The sequence below is a fragment of the Rhinolophus sinicus genome, chromosome 4, assembly GCF_057876585.1.
Source record: "Rhinolophus sinicus isolate RSI-liver-muscle chromosome 4, RSI-T2T, whole genome shotgun sequence".
Taxonomy (NCBI): domain Eukaryota; kingdom Metazoa; phylum Chordata; class Mammalia; order Chiroptera; family Rhinolophidae; genus Rhinolophus; species Rhinolophus sinicus.
In genome coordinates this window covers 24,135,614-24,151,785 of record NC_142504.1, presented here as the reverse complement: position 1 = coordinate 24,151,785, position 16,172 = coordinate 24,135,614, and the positions used below count along the sequence as shown (strand labels likewise).

Here is a 16,172-nt window from a genome sequence, read left to right as displayed (position 1 = left end):
AACTCTAAGCTCTTTTGAAAGAAGAACCTGGTATTATTCATCATTGAAAACCCTTGTGTGGAGTATTAAAATATGTTTTGATACTCCTCTGATTGAAAGGTGTTATTGATGTTCCCTTTCTTTGAATCTGAGTGAGTTTTTGACCACGTCAATCGAAATAAATGCAGTGAACATGAAATCATGTGACTTTTGAAAGTAAGTCAAAAAAAGGCCAAAACAGCTTCTCATTGCCCTTTTGAAACATTCACTTTTGGAGGACTGAGCGTCCATGTCGGAAGTTTGGCTATCCCAGGCCACCACACTGTGAGAAAGCCCAGGCCGCATGGAGAAACCTATGCAGGTACTTGTGATGGTTCATTTTACGTGACAACTTGAGGAGTTACAAAGTGCCCAGATTAAACATTGCTTCTGGGTGTGTTTTGAGAGTGTTTCTGGATGAGATTAGCATTTGACTTGGTGGACTCAGTATATTACCTTTCCCAATGGGGGGTAGGCATCATCCAAACTGTTAAGTGCCTGAATAGAATAAAAGGCAAAGGATGGAGGAATTCCCCCTTTTTCCACTGCCTCATTGATTGAACTGGGATAGCTCATCTTCTCTGATCCCCTGGATTGACACGATCATCTCCCCTGGTTCTCAGGCCCTCAGACTCAGATGGAATTACACCACCACTTTCCTGGGTCTCCAGATCGCAGAAGGCAGATTGCAAAACTTCTTAGTCCCCGTAACCATGTGAGCATGTTGGTTCTGTTTCTCTGAAGATCCCTGACTAATATAGTGCTCCAGGTAAGGTCTCAACCAACAAACAGCATCAGCTACCAGACATGAGAGTAACCAAGCCTCAGGTGATTCCATCCCTTAGATGTCAATTCACTTTCAACCATTGAGTCTTCCCAGTTGAAGGCCCAGATGTGAAGAAGCAGAGACTCCATCCCTGCTTTGCCCTGATTCAATTGCTGACCTCCAGAGGCTATGTACATACTAAAATGGTTGCTTCATACGGTTAAGCTTTCAAGTAGTTTGTTATCTAGTAATAGTTAACAGAAGAGATTTTGATAATGTGGAAGTGCTGTGCAGCCATTACAAAAACAAAAACATAAAAAATGTGACATTTGCTTTGAACCTGAATGGTGAGCAGAACCTGGAAGGGACAGGACACTCACAAGACTTAGGAAATTGTTAGTGAGGGTTTAGACAATATAGGAACAGTGTTATTGGAAAGGGGAGGAAATTGATCCCATATTATTATGGTGGCTAAAAGTTTGTTATGAAGCAGTAGTAACTAGGATAACTTGGCAAATCCTACCAAATGTTGACACAGTGTGTTTGACAAATAAAATCTTTTAAAAATACCATAAAGTTGTAGCATTTCTGGTATTTTTCTTGCTAGAAACTTAGGTGGGAAGAGAGAGACTTCTGAGAAATTAGAATAAAAATATTCCTATATTAATAAATCAAGATTTTGTGCTTACACTTCCTAACTCTCCTCAAGAGTTTTGCATTATATTAAGGAAACATTTTCTTTATATTTTAAAGCTAGTCCAGGTGAGTATGAACATATAGGATGAGAGCTGCTTAAGTAAGAGTCCCTATGGTGTAAAAACACTGGTCATGTAGAAACACAAAGTATAACATACAAACTTCAAAATGCTGCATATGTGAGAATATTATTTTTTTCTCTTCAAAGAAAAATTAATGTGAGGGAAATCTTTTTTAAGAAAAGTAAATCAGCCATTCAAGGTTAACATTTTAGAACTAATTATGTTCAGTCAGAAAATAATGCTGAACATATCCACATAAGAACATGTATTCCAAAAGAAAAGGCATTAGTGATTAATGCTTGGGTGGAGCAAGAAGCAATGGATAGTATCTAATTAGTTCCAATTAGCCATGCCAGGGGATTATTTTCTAGGTAAAATTACCTTATAATGAGGTGATTAACCTCTTTGGAAAGAGTTCAAGATAGACTAACTTTATACTGAATATGCCCTATGAAGAAGTGCTATAACAAGGGTCCTCAAATTTGTTGCCAGGGATAATTCCTACTAAGAATCAATTGATTTCATTCTAGAAGAACCAAAGACTTTTATTATATTATTGATAGAGTGAACTCTAAAGCATCTAGATGTTATAAATTAGGTATTTAAACTTCATATGAAATTAACTAACCTAGGTGGCACTAACTTTTTCTAAAGGCTATAACATTCAAACTCTTATCAATTCCAAATTCTAGCCTATAGGTTATCTACAAACATCAAAAAAAAAAAAAGAAAAAGAAAAAAAAAAAAAAAGAAAAGTCTGCCATTGACATTGATCAATGTCACAGGCTTATTCCCCAAAGTCAGCTGTCCATTGTCTAATTAGTTTAGTGGATCCCCTCAGTCCCCGGAGCACAACTGGTTCTTATTATAGTTATAGAGACTAATGCTTGAGGGGAGTGGGTCTGAGCACACAGGAAACAGAGCTTCAATGTTTTAAACACAAAAACACTTGGTAAATTCGGAATAGGGTGCTTAGAAACTGTAGCTTTTACTGCTGGCTAAACTTACATTTGCTTTTTTCCTTAAAATTGATAATTTATTTATATGGACTGGTTGAAATTTTATACACATAAATTTGCATATAATCTAATGCATATATAGTTGGTGTCAACTTGAAAAGAACAAAAAATAATTTAATTTTGTGTTCTAATTTGAAAAATATTTCCTGAAAGATTCCACGTAAGCATAGACATTGTAATCATTAGATTTTTTTTTTCTTAAACTACTTTCTTACTGTTCAGTACTCCTCCCTACAAGAAAATACTCTATCATGCGTGTTTCACCTGTGATTTTGTGCACATGTCTGAATCAACTACTGTTACTTCATAAATCTTGTTTCTCAATTTGGTATCCTAGAAAGTGAATGTGTGCATCTGTGTGTGTATAAAATTTTTGCATAAAACACATGCAAATTCATGTAAAGCAAAAACACAAATCCTAGGAAGAGACAAGCAAAATCAAGGAGGAAAATATTGGGAAGATTTGCATGGAATGATACTCATAAAATGTAAGAATCTTATAAACAGAAACTAGAAATAAATGTTTCTTTTTCAGCTAAATCAGAGAGTATACAAGCAACCTTATATACTTGAACATATATTCTTTAGAGCTCAATGGTCACCTGAATTGGGGAGCCCCAGAAAACATCCTTAGGTCTGTACTATTACAATGTAGACTTTTTTTTTTCTAGTTTATATTCTTCTACAGAAACTATCACTATCTAAGGTTTCTATGTAACTCCAAATTCATTTTCCTCTTATGCCATAGAGATTGGAAAGATTCAGTGTCTAGATGGCTACCTGTCATATAAAAGAGGCTGCATATTAAACATCTATAGAATAAATAATTAACCAATCAATGGCAGATGAGCAGTATTTTATCCAAACTTTAGGGCCCTGATTGGAAGACAAATATACCACTGAATAATAAATAATTTAGTGAATAAATTTAGCAAATATCTACTGAGTGCTGATTATGGTTCATGTACTGTATAGATACTGAAATCCCAGAGAGAGTTTCATTTCATGATCTCGCAAGGCCTATTGTCAAAAACATCAAGAATCACTCCACAGAATGAATGCAATTTTAAAGGCATAGCAAAGTTTCTAAATTCATTTATGATATTAATTTGGTAATTTGGAAAACATAGACTATTTTTAAAATAAGGGTTACTAATACAGTAATATCACATTGTCAGCCTATTATACGCATTTGTCAGTTTTGTTTCTTTTCTTCACACATTTGGAAGGCAAAACTTTCCGACATACCTAATATCACTACGTAGAATCTGAGTTAAATTGCCTTATTTAAATTCACACACCAATTTTAGTTTTCTAGTTGTAGATTTCATCATAAAAAGCAGAAAGTAGTACAGAAATGAAGAACATACATCTGAATGGGGCGGGGGTGGGGGTGGCGGTGGCTAAGAAAAGGAACTTTATGTCATTAAAGGAGTTAGAGACCAGATACTTTTAAATAACCGTTGTGGATTTAATGAAATAGTATCTTTGTAGAGTATTGCTGGCCTTCAGTGTTTGTTAGCAAATGGTACTATGCACTGTATATTAAGAATTTGAATTGGTTCTCTGAACACAAGCTATGACTACACTATTAAAAAACTCCTTGTAAAACCGCCAATACTTTTTCTATACCTAGTTCCTATTTTGCATATTACTTTAAGTCCTTGTCAAAGTTACATGGTTTTATTCATGGAATTAAATAGTTCTGCATTTCCCCCCAAATTATCATAAACCTTTATACTTGTCATTTTAATTGATGCATATTTTTGTGTTTCAGTTTATAGTTATTAATGTCATTATTTTTTTAAAGCAAGAATTTAAATTGTTCCACCTATATAGAACCAGGAGAGGCATAATGTACATGAATTATAAAAATGGAAATAAGATTGTACATATTAATAGGCAAGTTATATAATTATTTTAAATACCAATATTATGTAATAAATAGTTTTAAATAATAGTAGCATAAATACTTTAAGGATGATTTTGTTTTAAGTCTAAAAGAACAGAAATATGTATTAAAATTCACTTTGAAGAAAATCTTAAAGTTTAGACAGTTGAACAGCATGCTACCTTTTAACAGTTGACTTAGATTTACATAGAAAATTTGAAAAGAATATGATATAAACCTCTCAAGTAGCACTCTTTTAAGCACCGGAAAAATCATTATCTTTCCCAGTTCTTTCAATTTCTGTCATAAGAAGCATAGAGAGCAGGACTATATATTTTGGTAATTAATTTCCTTAAGATAATGTTGGAAACATCATGTTCTTTAAAATATAAATGAATTTCAAGGTGAGCATTCTAGAGGATAGTATTAATGGCATATGATTTATTGTGACAAGAAATCTGATCTGAAACACCATTATTAGGAGTACCAAAAAAAAATCCATTTGCAAATTCCTGAAAATATGAAAGAGTGCTATGGCTGAACCTGTCTCAATGTTGAAATCTGAAAATCTGTCCTTTTAAGCATGAAATTGCTTGTGCACAATATCTGGCATAGAAATTTATTAGAAAACGTTCATATGCTAAATATGTTGCATTATAGTTCAGGGAATTACTTAAATGCTTATAATCCTGAGTGAGAAGGCTTAATCTATAAAAGTGCAGGCAGAAATGTATATGCCTAATTGACAGTAAAATGTATAATTTTGGGTGGATTGTTATCTTAAAAAATAGTTGGTCAATAATACAATGAGCATCTACTCTACACCTGGCATTCTTTGAACTCACAATAGAAACAGATAGATATGTGTCAGTCTAGAAGGTGTTTTGTAGTTATTACTGCTCCAAGTGAAATATTACTAATTTATAACATTAAACTATGCAATCAAGATTTACTCGTGCCTCAAATTTGTACACTGGGGTGTACAAACACATTGCTGTAAATGGTATCTTACCACAGTGAACAGCAGGGAATGTTATAAATTAGTACTGTAATTGATAATAAAATAAGTAGATATATGTGGATAATAAACACCTGTATTATTAAAAAAATAAAATATTCTAGAGAACAGAATTCATTGGCCACTGACACTTGAAGGAGGGTTACAAATACTGGCATTCTTATACGTAGGCTGTCAAATTTTTGAGGATCACATAAATTTATTGATACACCACTGTATACTTTTAATTTTCCTTTCTTCCTCCCATCTCGCCCATCTCTATCTGTCTCTGTCTTTCTTTGTCTCTCTCTCTCTCTCTCTCACCCTCTCTCTGCAGAATAATTTTGGGACAAACATGACAAACATCATTCAACTTTTTTTAACCTTTAGATTTCTTAAAGCCACTAATGGGCTTTCAAATTGTGAAACTACTGAAGGGGTACACTGCATGCCGCATTTTCCAAACAGCATTTTTTAAAACCAATTTTAATACAGGAATATCGACACATGAATGCTTAATAGAATGGCATGAGGGTAAGCACAGGCTAGTCGATTCTACAATATGGTTTTATGTATATTAATAAATATGTTCATTTCTAGGACACTCAAGGTATATTATCAAATGCTAAATCTATAAAGTGAATATAATTTCATTGTTACATCGATTTACGTTTACATATTTCATGAAATAAAATTAAATCTTGTAAAATGAAATGTCTTTTTATTCTAGATGTAAAGAAAACTTATAGGTGCAAATTTTTAATTAGATTATTTTTGACTTAATTTTTTAATATACATGGCACAAAATTCAAACAGTACAAAATTCAAACAGTGAAGTAAAAATTCAGTCTCCACCCAAACCACTTGGTTCCCTTTTTCCAAACAGAACCAGGGTTAAAAGATTTTTGTGAATCCTTCTACAGATTTATGTGCAATATATGTATTCATAGATATACTTTTTTCTTTAAAATGAAACTTATAGCTGCCTGAACTATGAGAGAAAAAGCAAACCATAACACAATGATTTATCATTTGTAAGGTAAGAAAGAACACAAGGCAAAAACCTACGGAAGGTATTAGAAATAGTTTTCATATGTTTTGATAAACATTTAAATAGGTAAATTTGATGAAAAATCAGATAGGACCTCACTAATCATGAAACTGTTTACTAGGATGATTCTTGTATAAAGTAACACACAAAAGTCTAGAGTTAAGAAAAATCTATAATAATTCTGCAAATACATTTAACAGCACTTTTTTTATGAACAAACATGGAAGAAAAGTATGTCAATGTACTAGTGTGAGTCAAAATTGAAATAAATATAAGAATTTCCAGAGGCAGGCAGTTGTCTAAAATGTGTTTTGTAACATTCATGACACAATTTCAACCTAGACAAACAGAGAGATCACAGAACCTTTGGCTTTGAACATTAATATATAAATCGCTGAAATAAATATATATATATATATATATATATATATATATATATATATATATACATGTATATATCATCTATATAAATGCTGATTATGATTTTGAAACTTCATGAAGTGAACAGAGTAGAAATTGGTATAATTGAGGCAAAACATGATTTACTTCTTCTGCCCATTTTTCCAAGGGAGTGGGTGAAGATAGCCATATTTCTTTCGAGAAACGGGGGAGATACAAAGCCAAAGCTTTCCCTATTTCCCTGAATATCAGAAAAAGTCAATGTCTACGTTATGAAGGGAAAACTGTTCATGTATTGCTATGGTGGCAAAATTTTGGTTATCAAGAATTTTCTCCTTGAAGAAACAATCTCTAAAAGAAGTTTACATTAGCATTGCTAGGTCTCTGGTCTATTTGCCATTTAGTTGAGGTCAATAATGGACAAATAGTACAAAGACTAGAGGACTTTGATGAGACCTTTGTAATATAAAGTTAGTTAGCATTACCAAATTAGAGCCCCATGTTTTTTTTCTTTGGGATTTGGGGTGATCAACCCTTCACATATTAGCCATGTAAACACTTCAGCATGTCTTAATAAACTATTATTTTCACTTTACATTTGAAATCTTTCTTTTCAGCACATGAGAATGGACTAGAGATGACCACATTGCATTTCCCATTGTAATTGCAGTAAAACCTAAAAGGAACATTTGAATTCATTCACACTCTTGTCTTAATACTTACACACCAAGCCTTATTCAGTGATCATATGTGAAACATATTACAGCACATAGTGATCCTTTTAATGATATATTTATCAATAGCAACCAACATTAAAATTTCATCATTTATCTTACCTGCTGTTGAATTTCTCTGGGTGTTTTTCTCTCATGATGTGGAATCTGTGTGCAATGGAGGCATCCTAAGGAGAGAAACAGAAAGGAAAAATGGGACAGTTTATGATCCAATTGTCTTGTGGAAATAAAGATTAAAAGAGAAAATATTAGTTAATAATATTTCAAAATTAACTTTTTTTTAAAACAACAGCATTGCCAAGAAGATGTTCTGAAATTATGCAAAAATATGTATTCCACATAACTCCTGTGCAAGTCTGATTTATGCTACCGTTTCATCACTGGTAACTTGTCATATGGACTTCTAGGAATTGATTTTTCCTTAATTTATATATCTCCTTTAATAAATTGTTTTGGTCTCATGCTCAAGGTTTAAGATAGTGCATGTGAGCATATATGTTAAAAGTCGTTGAGACTATTGTTACACAGAGCTGGAATGATGGACTAAGTGGAGAAAAGCTCAGGAAGAGAAGCTCCTAGTCCTTTGAAATTAATTATGGTAAAAAAGACAGTGGGAGGGTACATATCTAGTAAAGCTAAGTATAGTACATGACTTCAAAGTTTGCTAACAGTGTCTTGGATGTGTAATTATTAACTGTTTTTTTCCATAAGCAACTTTCTGACACAGGTATCTTAACTTGTTTAATGAAGAAAAACAACAAATAGAAACTTTTAATTTTGGATTATTGGTGACAAATATAACTAGGCTCTGAGACCCCAAATGCTGGTGTTCAGGACCCTAATGGATATTTGTTCTTTTTAGGAAATCCATTCAGAGTTCCTGTAAGACAGGATCACACTGAATGTGTGAGATTTGTGGAATACTGTGATTCTTAGCTTTTCAAGCACAAAATTTCTGTTGACTTTAAACAGTTGCCCCTGTTATTCCAAGAAAGGAGATATTTTCCCATTCTTCATCTACACTTGATTAATCATTCCAATGAGAAACTAATATATTTACCAATCATCTCAACAGAAACAGGGCGATTGTGATTAACTGCTAATTCTGTTTCATAGTGGAGATAAAGGACAAAGAAAAACCAAGCACAAAGGAAATAAAGAAGTTGTGTAATTGAGAGAATCTCCAAAACACTAATCAAGGACTAAAAGTCTAATGAATGAAATGAAAAGACTAATGTGCTTACTCATGCATAACAAAACATGAGACACAACAAGAGAGGGACCAATGCCCACTGCAGATGGCAAACAGAGAGTGGCTTTTTCCTACAAGATAGAGCTGTGACAGACGTGTAATTTTTTCTGTACACTTTGTCCTCAAAAAATTGTCAAGTACTTGAATTAATCCATAAATAAAAAGAACACAGGTGTATAGAGAGGTATATATAGAAACAGCATTTATAAAAGAGTTACCAAAAACAAAACAAAACAAAACAAAACCACCTCTATGGTTTGATATTCTAAGATATAACTGTTATATACACATGGTCAACTTCCTGGTTTGCTAAGAAGAAGGGAAGTCAGGATGGTTCACTTTTATTGCTACAATAGTTCTCAAACCCAGTCACAGAGTTTCTTTTTTTCAATTTTCACTAATAAGTCATAAATATATTCTATTTTAGAATGTGAAGTTGTCCTATTGTGTTGTGAAATTACAGGAAAAATCTGAGTTGGCCTATTTATGATATATTACGCAGCATGACCATTAATTAATTTTTAAAAATCATTTATTTTAACTCTAATCTGTTTCAAAATCAATTTATAATACCTTATAATTAAATGCATACAGCCAGCAGACCTGTACAACAAAAGCAAAGAAATATGAATCAAGTACTAAGAAAGAATGATCAATATTGGTTATCCATAGGGAGATTATCATTGAATTTACTTCTGCTTGAATTATTTGTTTCTGCTAATTTAGAGAACTGAGACTTTAAAAAATAGATTGTGTAGTATAATTTGCTTTATAAGCAGATACTTTTGCAGTAACAAATGTCTTCCTTTCCCAAGGAACAGAAATGGAGGTGGGGGGTGGCGAGGAGAGAAGAGGAGAGGATCAGAAGAAGATTATTTAAATAGACTGGACTATAACTGAGTAAACTCCTAGAAATATAGAATGGAAAATAGCCAAAGATAAACTTAATGTTAGCTCTACCTCCAGGCTACTTGGGTAATGGATCATAAAGAGAGGGAGAAAAATAAAAACTACCAAGTAACACTGGCATGCCTTTCCTGTGCTGAATGGGTTCCACCACAAAGAGAGTTAGCTTTGCTGACTATGGGATTGATAAGGAACAATGACAGCAGGTGTTCATTTGGATGAGAATTCACACTAAATTCCCATGGGACCCTGTCCCTTTGGCATAACCCCAAAAGGCCTGAAAGAGAACTGCCAAATGCTGTAAACTTATCCAGCAGCCTTATTTTAGGATTCTCTAAAAAGAGACCAAATAAGAAAAAGCTAAAATAGTATTGTTTTCTTTCTTTTTTTCCTTTTTTTTTAAAAAATATAAATGTTGTTCTCCTCAATGTATTGCAAGTTTTAGGAAACAGAAATTAAATCAGCATCACTTCCATAACCTGGAATACGCAACTTTGAATTCAGACAGATTTCACTTCCAAGACTAGTGACTTTCAACAAATTATTTATTTATTGTGAGTCACAGCTTCCTTATCTTTAAAAAAGGATAGTGATACTCCTTTACAGTAGTCTGGTGGAGCTATTTTGAGATTTTTCTAAATAGCAATTGTAAGAGTATTCTCTACAGCTGGGTTGTTCATTATTTTATATTCATACCAGTATTTTATTGAAAGTAAGGAGGGTTGCTATTGCTAAAACATAAATTTCATAATTTTGAAATGTGTACTTCCTGACTCTCAAATTGTTTTTTTATTATTTTCTAAACTTATAAAATATTTTTGTTTTGAATTAATTTTAAGAATAAATTCTAAGAAATAAAAATAAAATACATCCATCTTTACTAAAGCAAAACAAATTTAAATCTCAATATATTGATTTTCTAAGAAGCAAAAAGTAATTTTTCTTTTCTTTTCTTTTCTTTCTTTCTTTTTTTTAAAGGAGGGCACAGCTCATAGTTGCCCACGCAGGGACTGAACCAGCAACCTTGGTGTTATTAGCCCCACGCTCTAACCAACTGAGCTAACCAGCTGCCCCCAAAGTAACTATATATATACATATATGTACATATATATACACCGTGTTTCCCCAAAAATAAGACCTAACCGAAAAATAAGCCCTAGCATGATTTTTCAGGATGACATTCCCTGCACGTAAGTCCTGATGTGTCTTTTGGAGCAAAAATTAATATAAGACCCGGTCTTATTTTCGGGGAAACACGCTATATATATCTCAGAAAATCAGCTTCTTAGCTCCATCTGTATTTAATACTTTGTCACTGGTATTTTTCTGAAGAATGATTTTTTCTTTTCCTGTAAGGGCTGTTTGTTATAATTATTTTTTAATAAAGTTACCCTAATTCTCCAAAGTTGCATTTTAAATGATTAATTTGAAAAATCTGATTATTTTGTGAGGATCTTAACATTTTACATTGAGAAAATACTCTATTAAGTGCTGAGATACCGGAGCTTATAGCAAATTCTACTAAGAGAAGGACACTGTGAACACTAATATTTTTCTTGAAATGTAAAATATATCTGCCCAAATACTGTAATAGGTACTATCTTTTTGTTCCATTTAAAGAAATTTCTCTGAAAAATGTTTTCACAAAATATGCCAAATAAGTTTTTTTATTTTTATTTTGGATTATTGTATTATGATTATACCAAATTAAATACAGTCTTAGTTTCTTTCCATTTCAGCATAGAATATAAAATTAGTCAATTCCAAAAGAGGATCATCAGAATAGTTATTCCAAATGAAATTATGGAATTTAAAGTTAAACTTTGCATACTAGATGAGTTTTCATTGTTAAAATAGTTAAGTTCCTCTTTAATTTTGGATGGATAAATTGCAATATCCCCCTCTGTGTGACCATTATTTACTTTTTTTTTATAACTGTAATTTCATAAAAAGCTTCAAAAGCTGTATTTGTTGAATATCTTAAATATTTCCGACTCACTTTCTTTTCTTCAAGGTATTATTTACATGCAATAAAATTCACCAATTTTAAGTATACAATTCATTAAGTTTTGACAAAGGTATATAACCTTTGTCGAATAATCACTTTTACAATCATGATATAGAAAATTTCTATCATCCTGAAAAGACCCATAATCCCTTTATACTTATATATTTTAATACTTATATACATCCCCCCTTCTACCCAGAAAAAACATTGATCTGCTTTCTGTCACTGTAGTTTACCTTTTCTAAAATTTCCTATAAATTGAATTTAAGAGTATTCTTTTGTCTGGCTTCTTTCCTTTACTATCATGCTTTTGAGATTCAGCCATTTGTCCCAGTATTAGTTGTTTCTCCCATTTCATCGCTACGTAGTATTCTATTGAATAGATATACCACTATTTGTTTGTTTATTCACTAGTCGCTGACTTCATGAATTTATGAATAAAGCTACTATGAACTTTTGAGCACAATTCTTTTTGTAGACATGTGTGATTATATCTTTTGGGTAAATACCTAGGAATGAAATTGAAGGGTTGTATGGGAAGTGTATATTTAACTTTATAAGAAACTGCCACATTATTTTTCAAAGTACTTGTACCATTCTGCATTTCTACCAGTAATACATGAGAGTTCCAGCTATTCCACATCTTTACCAACACTCCACATATACACCAACTTTTGGCAGTCCTTTAAATTTGGTTTATCAGACCTTTATCAGATTTTGAAATTTTAGATAAGAGATCATAGTCCTACAATGTATTTCCCATCTGCAAAAAATAATCCTTGCTCTCCTGACAATCTTTACCTGAATGTACTAATTATATAATGTTACTATTTGTTAAGATTTTAATTTAAGAAAATTACACCAAAAACTACAAGTGAGATTGCCTCATCAGCACATTTTATCATATGTTGATATCTGTTGTCCTGACTTAATAAAGAGAGTAGTTTCTGGAGGAAACATTATTGCAATTTTCTGGTTTCTCTTCACATCGCATAAATCTTTCACTAGTTACAATATTTTAATCTTGTCTGAATCCATATTATTTGCATTCTTTCAAGTCCAATTGCATTATTATTATTTTTTCTATTAGTTTCAGGTGCACAAAACAATCCAATAGTCAGACATTTCATTCCCTACAAAGTGACAACCTCCTTCCCCAATCTACTGCCCCCCTGACATCATACATATCTATAACAATTTCATTGACTCTATTCCCTATGCTGAACTCCATATCTAATGACTATATGTAGATACTAAATAATAGTTGGCATACAATATTATTGCCATGGGGATATGAAAGACAGTTTGGGGAATATAGTCAATAACGTAAAAATTTTGTAGGGTGTCAGATGGGCATGTGTCCAATATATATTATTATTTGTATTTAGCATGATGTTTAGAATCCATAACTAAGCTAAAGTTACATATGAGAAGATAAGAATAGGCATCACAAATTCTGTATGGTAACTACATGAAGTGGGCATGAAACATTCAAACAGCAAAACTTTAGAAAGGTAGAATTTCTTGCTTTGACAACAAAGCCTTAATTCAACCCAAGATACCCCTGATGAGTATCTATTAAAATTGCACTAGAGGTCTTTAGAAATGCAATAGACCAAGAAAAAATAAGAAGGGGTTTATGTATTATAAAACAAGTGAAAGCAATCCTTATTTATAGATAGCATAATGTTCTGTATAGAAAATCCAGAGGAATCAACTAAAATGTACATAAATTAGGAAGAGTTTAATGAGTTGTCCGGCTATACGGATCATGAATAGCAAAAAATTAGTAGAATTGACTACATTAAAACAAAGAAGTAAAAAATTACCTCATTCACAATGACAATAACTACAAATAATAAGGGGGAAGAAAACTACCCATGTGAGTCCTATAGAAAAACAAAATAATAATTATGAAAGGGCACAGAAGAAGAATGAAGCAATGGAGATGCATACCATCCTGAGTTACAATGATTTATGGAATTGGGATTAGAGAATGTGAGGGGGTGTGTACAGTTTCTTCTGCTCTTAAAAATGAACCTGAACCTGAACCTTTCTGTATTAGACCACGCTTACTGTCTCATGAAATTGTTTTTTGTTGTGTGTGTGTGTGTGTGTGTGTGTGTGTGTGTGTGTGTTTCCACAGGAACTCAGAAGCATCGAGTTGCACATCTGCAACTTATCCTGCTGTGAATCCATCAGACATAACACATTGTATACCTCTGTTAGTTAGCTTTGAATTACACTCCTGGGACAACCAGGGCATTTTCTAAAATTAAACATTCGGACTTAGAAAAAACCATGGCTGGGAGTAAGACAACAGGTCTCAGAATAAAGCCAGTCCCTGAGGTAGGATATGGGATTTCCTGAATGGTACATACAGATTCAATAACAGGTTTCAATAGGTTGACTTTTACCAAGAGGCGGCTTCACAATTTGGGATGATGGGCATCGAGTCAGAAACTTATTCTGCGATGGTTCCAGAAAAAGAGTTCTTAAGAGTACTACATCTATAAATATTCTATAAGTTTGCAATTATCTCAAAACTTTAGAAATCATGAGTATAAAACCAAAATAAATGACAAAATAATTAAAAAAAAAGAAAAAAAGTGGCGTGGCTTCCCTATGGGCACATCTCTTGTAAATCATTTAATTTCTTTAAGGACTTTCTATACATTACTTTTGCTTGGAAAGCTATAATTTGCATTCAGTTTAAACTATTGCTCTCATATTTTACAATTATCTTTATTATTTTTTCCCAATTATTCAGGAAAGTTAGACAGAACCGTGCCACTCTATGTCACCACACTGCTGAGGGAAGACAGACTTGAGGCTATATGTGAGACGAGGCTTCTTCCCACTTCAGCACCTTCCTATTCTCCCTTCCATTCTTTGGGAAACAAGATCATGCAGAATCCTGGGATAATTACTACACCTACCTCCTTTGGGACAAGGTGAGGAAACAACCAGACCCAGAAAGAGAGAGCTACATTGAGAAAATGGCCTTGAGAGTAAAAGATGTCCAGTCACAGGTGACTTTTCATTGAGGAAGCCAGAGATTAGGTACCCTATCCAAAGACCGTGCAGACTGACAAACTAAATCCTCAATGTGTGTAAGGCTGTTTGCTCTACACTGAATGACTCCAGGCTGTTATGTTGTGGTTTGTTTTAGTTTTCTTAGGGTTTTCTTATTCCTAAGAAAACAGTTTCCTCATTTGAAAAAGGGAAATAGTCCACATTTACCTCCTCAGGTTACTACTAATTAAATAAGATCATTCTTGTGAGGATCTTTATTCCTTAGCATAAAGCCTAACAGTAAACAAAACAAGAAAGCTATTATTACATTGTTTGGGTACTAGGCAAATTAATACTAGCCTATAAGTAACAGCACAAAACAAATTGGTGTCATCATAACACAAAACCAATCCACTTCCTTATGTACCAACTGACTAGAAAATATTTGTAAAAATGGTTAGCTAAGATGATCACAGGCCTAGAATATTTTACAAATTCTGCCAATATCCACTAAATGGTGTAGGGTTCTAATGTGTTTTTTATTTTTTTATCTCTCTGTAGTAGAATTCTTATCTCATAGCTTGCATCCTTCTTTCCCAATTTTTAAAAAAAGACAAGTATATGAACTTAAATACTAAAATATTTACTTATTACAATCACTAAACTTGCCTGAGATTTTGACTTCAGAAAAATCAAGTCAACATTATATATCTTTAACTGCTCTTTTCATAGCAAATTAGATTTTAACTGTTTTAGTTTTTGGAAACCTTAAGCATTTTACTAATATCTTAAAATGCTTATTATCTTAAATGATTATTTCCAATACTCAAACTATCTTTTTTAGTTAAAAGAGAAAGATTGGATCCACCAATTACACTTATGTCTGAGGTTAATTTGGTCATTACAATTCATTCAATCTGATAAAAGCCGCAAATACATACAGTGCTTTGATGTAATTTTCAGCAAATCTGCAAGGAAAGTCCTGTCATCTTTGAATAGCCAGGTGGTTGAAATGTGATAGCATTTGCGATAATATCTAGGCATAAACTCAAAGTAGGCATAATTCTTGCATTTGCAAAATAAATCTAAGTCAACAAACACTTGGTGTGACATTACCAGTGATTAAACTGGGATTGGGAATGGCCAAAGTAGTACAAGTGCAACCAGTAAATTGGAGTGAGATGGGGTGGAGGAAGAAATAGTGAAACAGGTAGGAGTGGGGTTAAGGTGGATGCAAAGGAGCATGGGAACTGAGACTTAGACAATAAAACAATTTCTATGTACTGTCTATAAGTCGAAACGGGAGTAGATTTCCTAGGTAAGGGTGGAAATAAACCTGCATGTGAGACTGGGGTGGG

General features: G+C 32.8%; 1 protein-coding gene across 4 annotated transcripts in view; it reads right to left on the bottom strand.

Annotated features, from left to right (window-relative positions):
• Window positions 1-16,172, bottom strand: part of DGKB (diacylglycerol kinase beta) — a 647,688-nt gene that overhangs the window by 277,430 nt on the left and 354,086 nt on the right. For all 4 annotated transcript variants that reach the window (XM_019727049.3, XM_074340800.2, XM_074340802.2 and 1 more), the window contains one exon: window positions 7,736-7,800. In XM_019727049.3, the coding sequence (XP_019582608.1) occupies window positions 7,736-7,800 (65 nt within the window). The remainder of the gene's footprint in view (window positions 1-7,735; window positions 7,801-16,172) is intronic.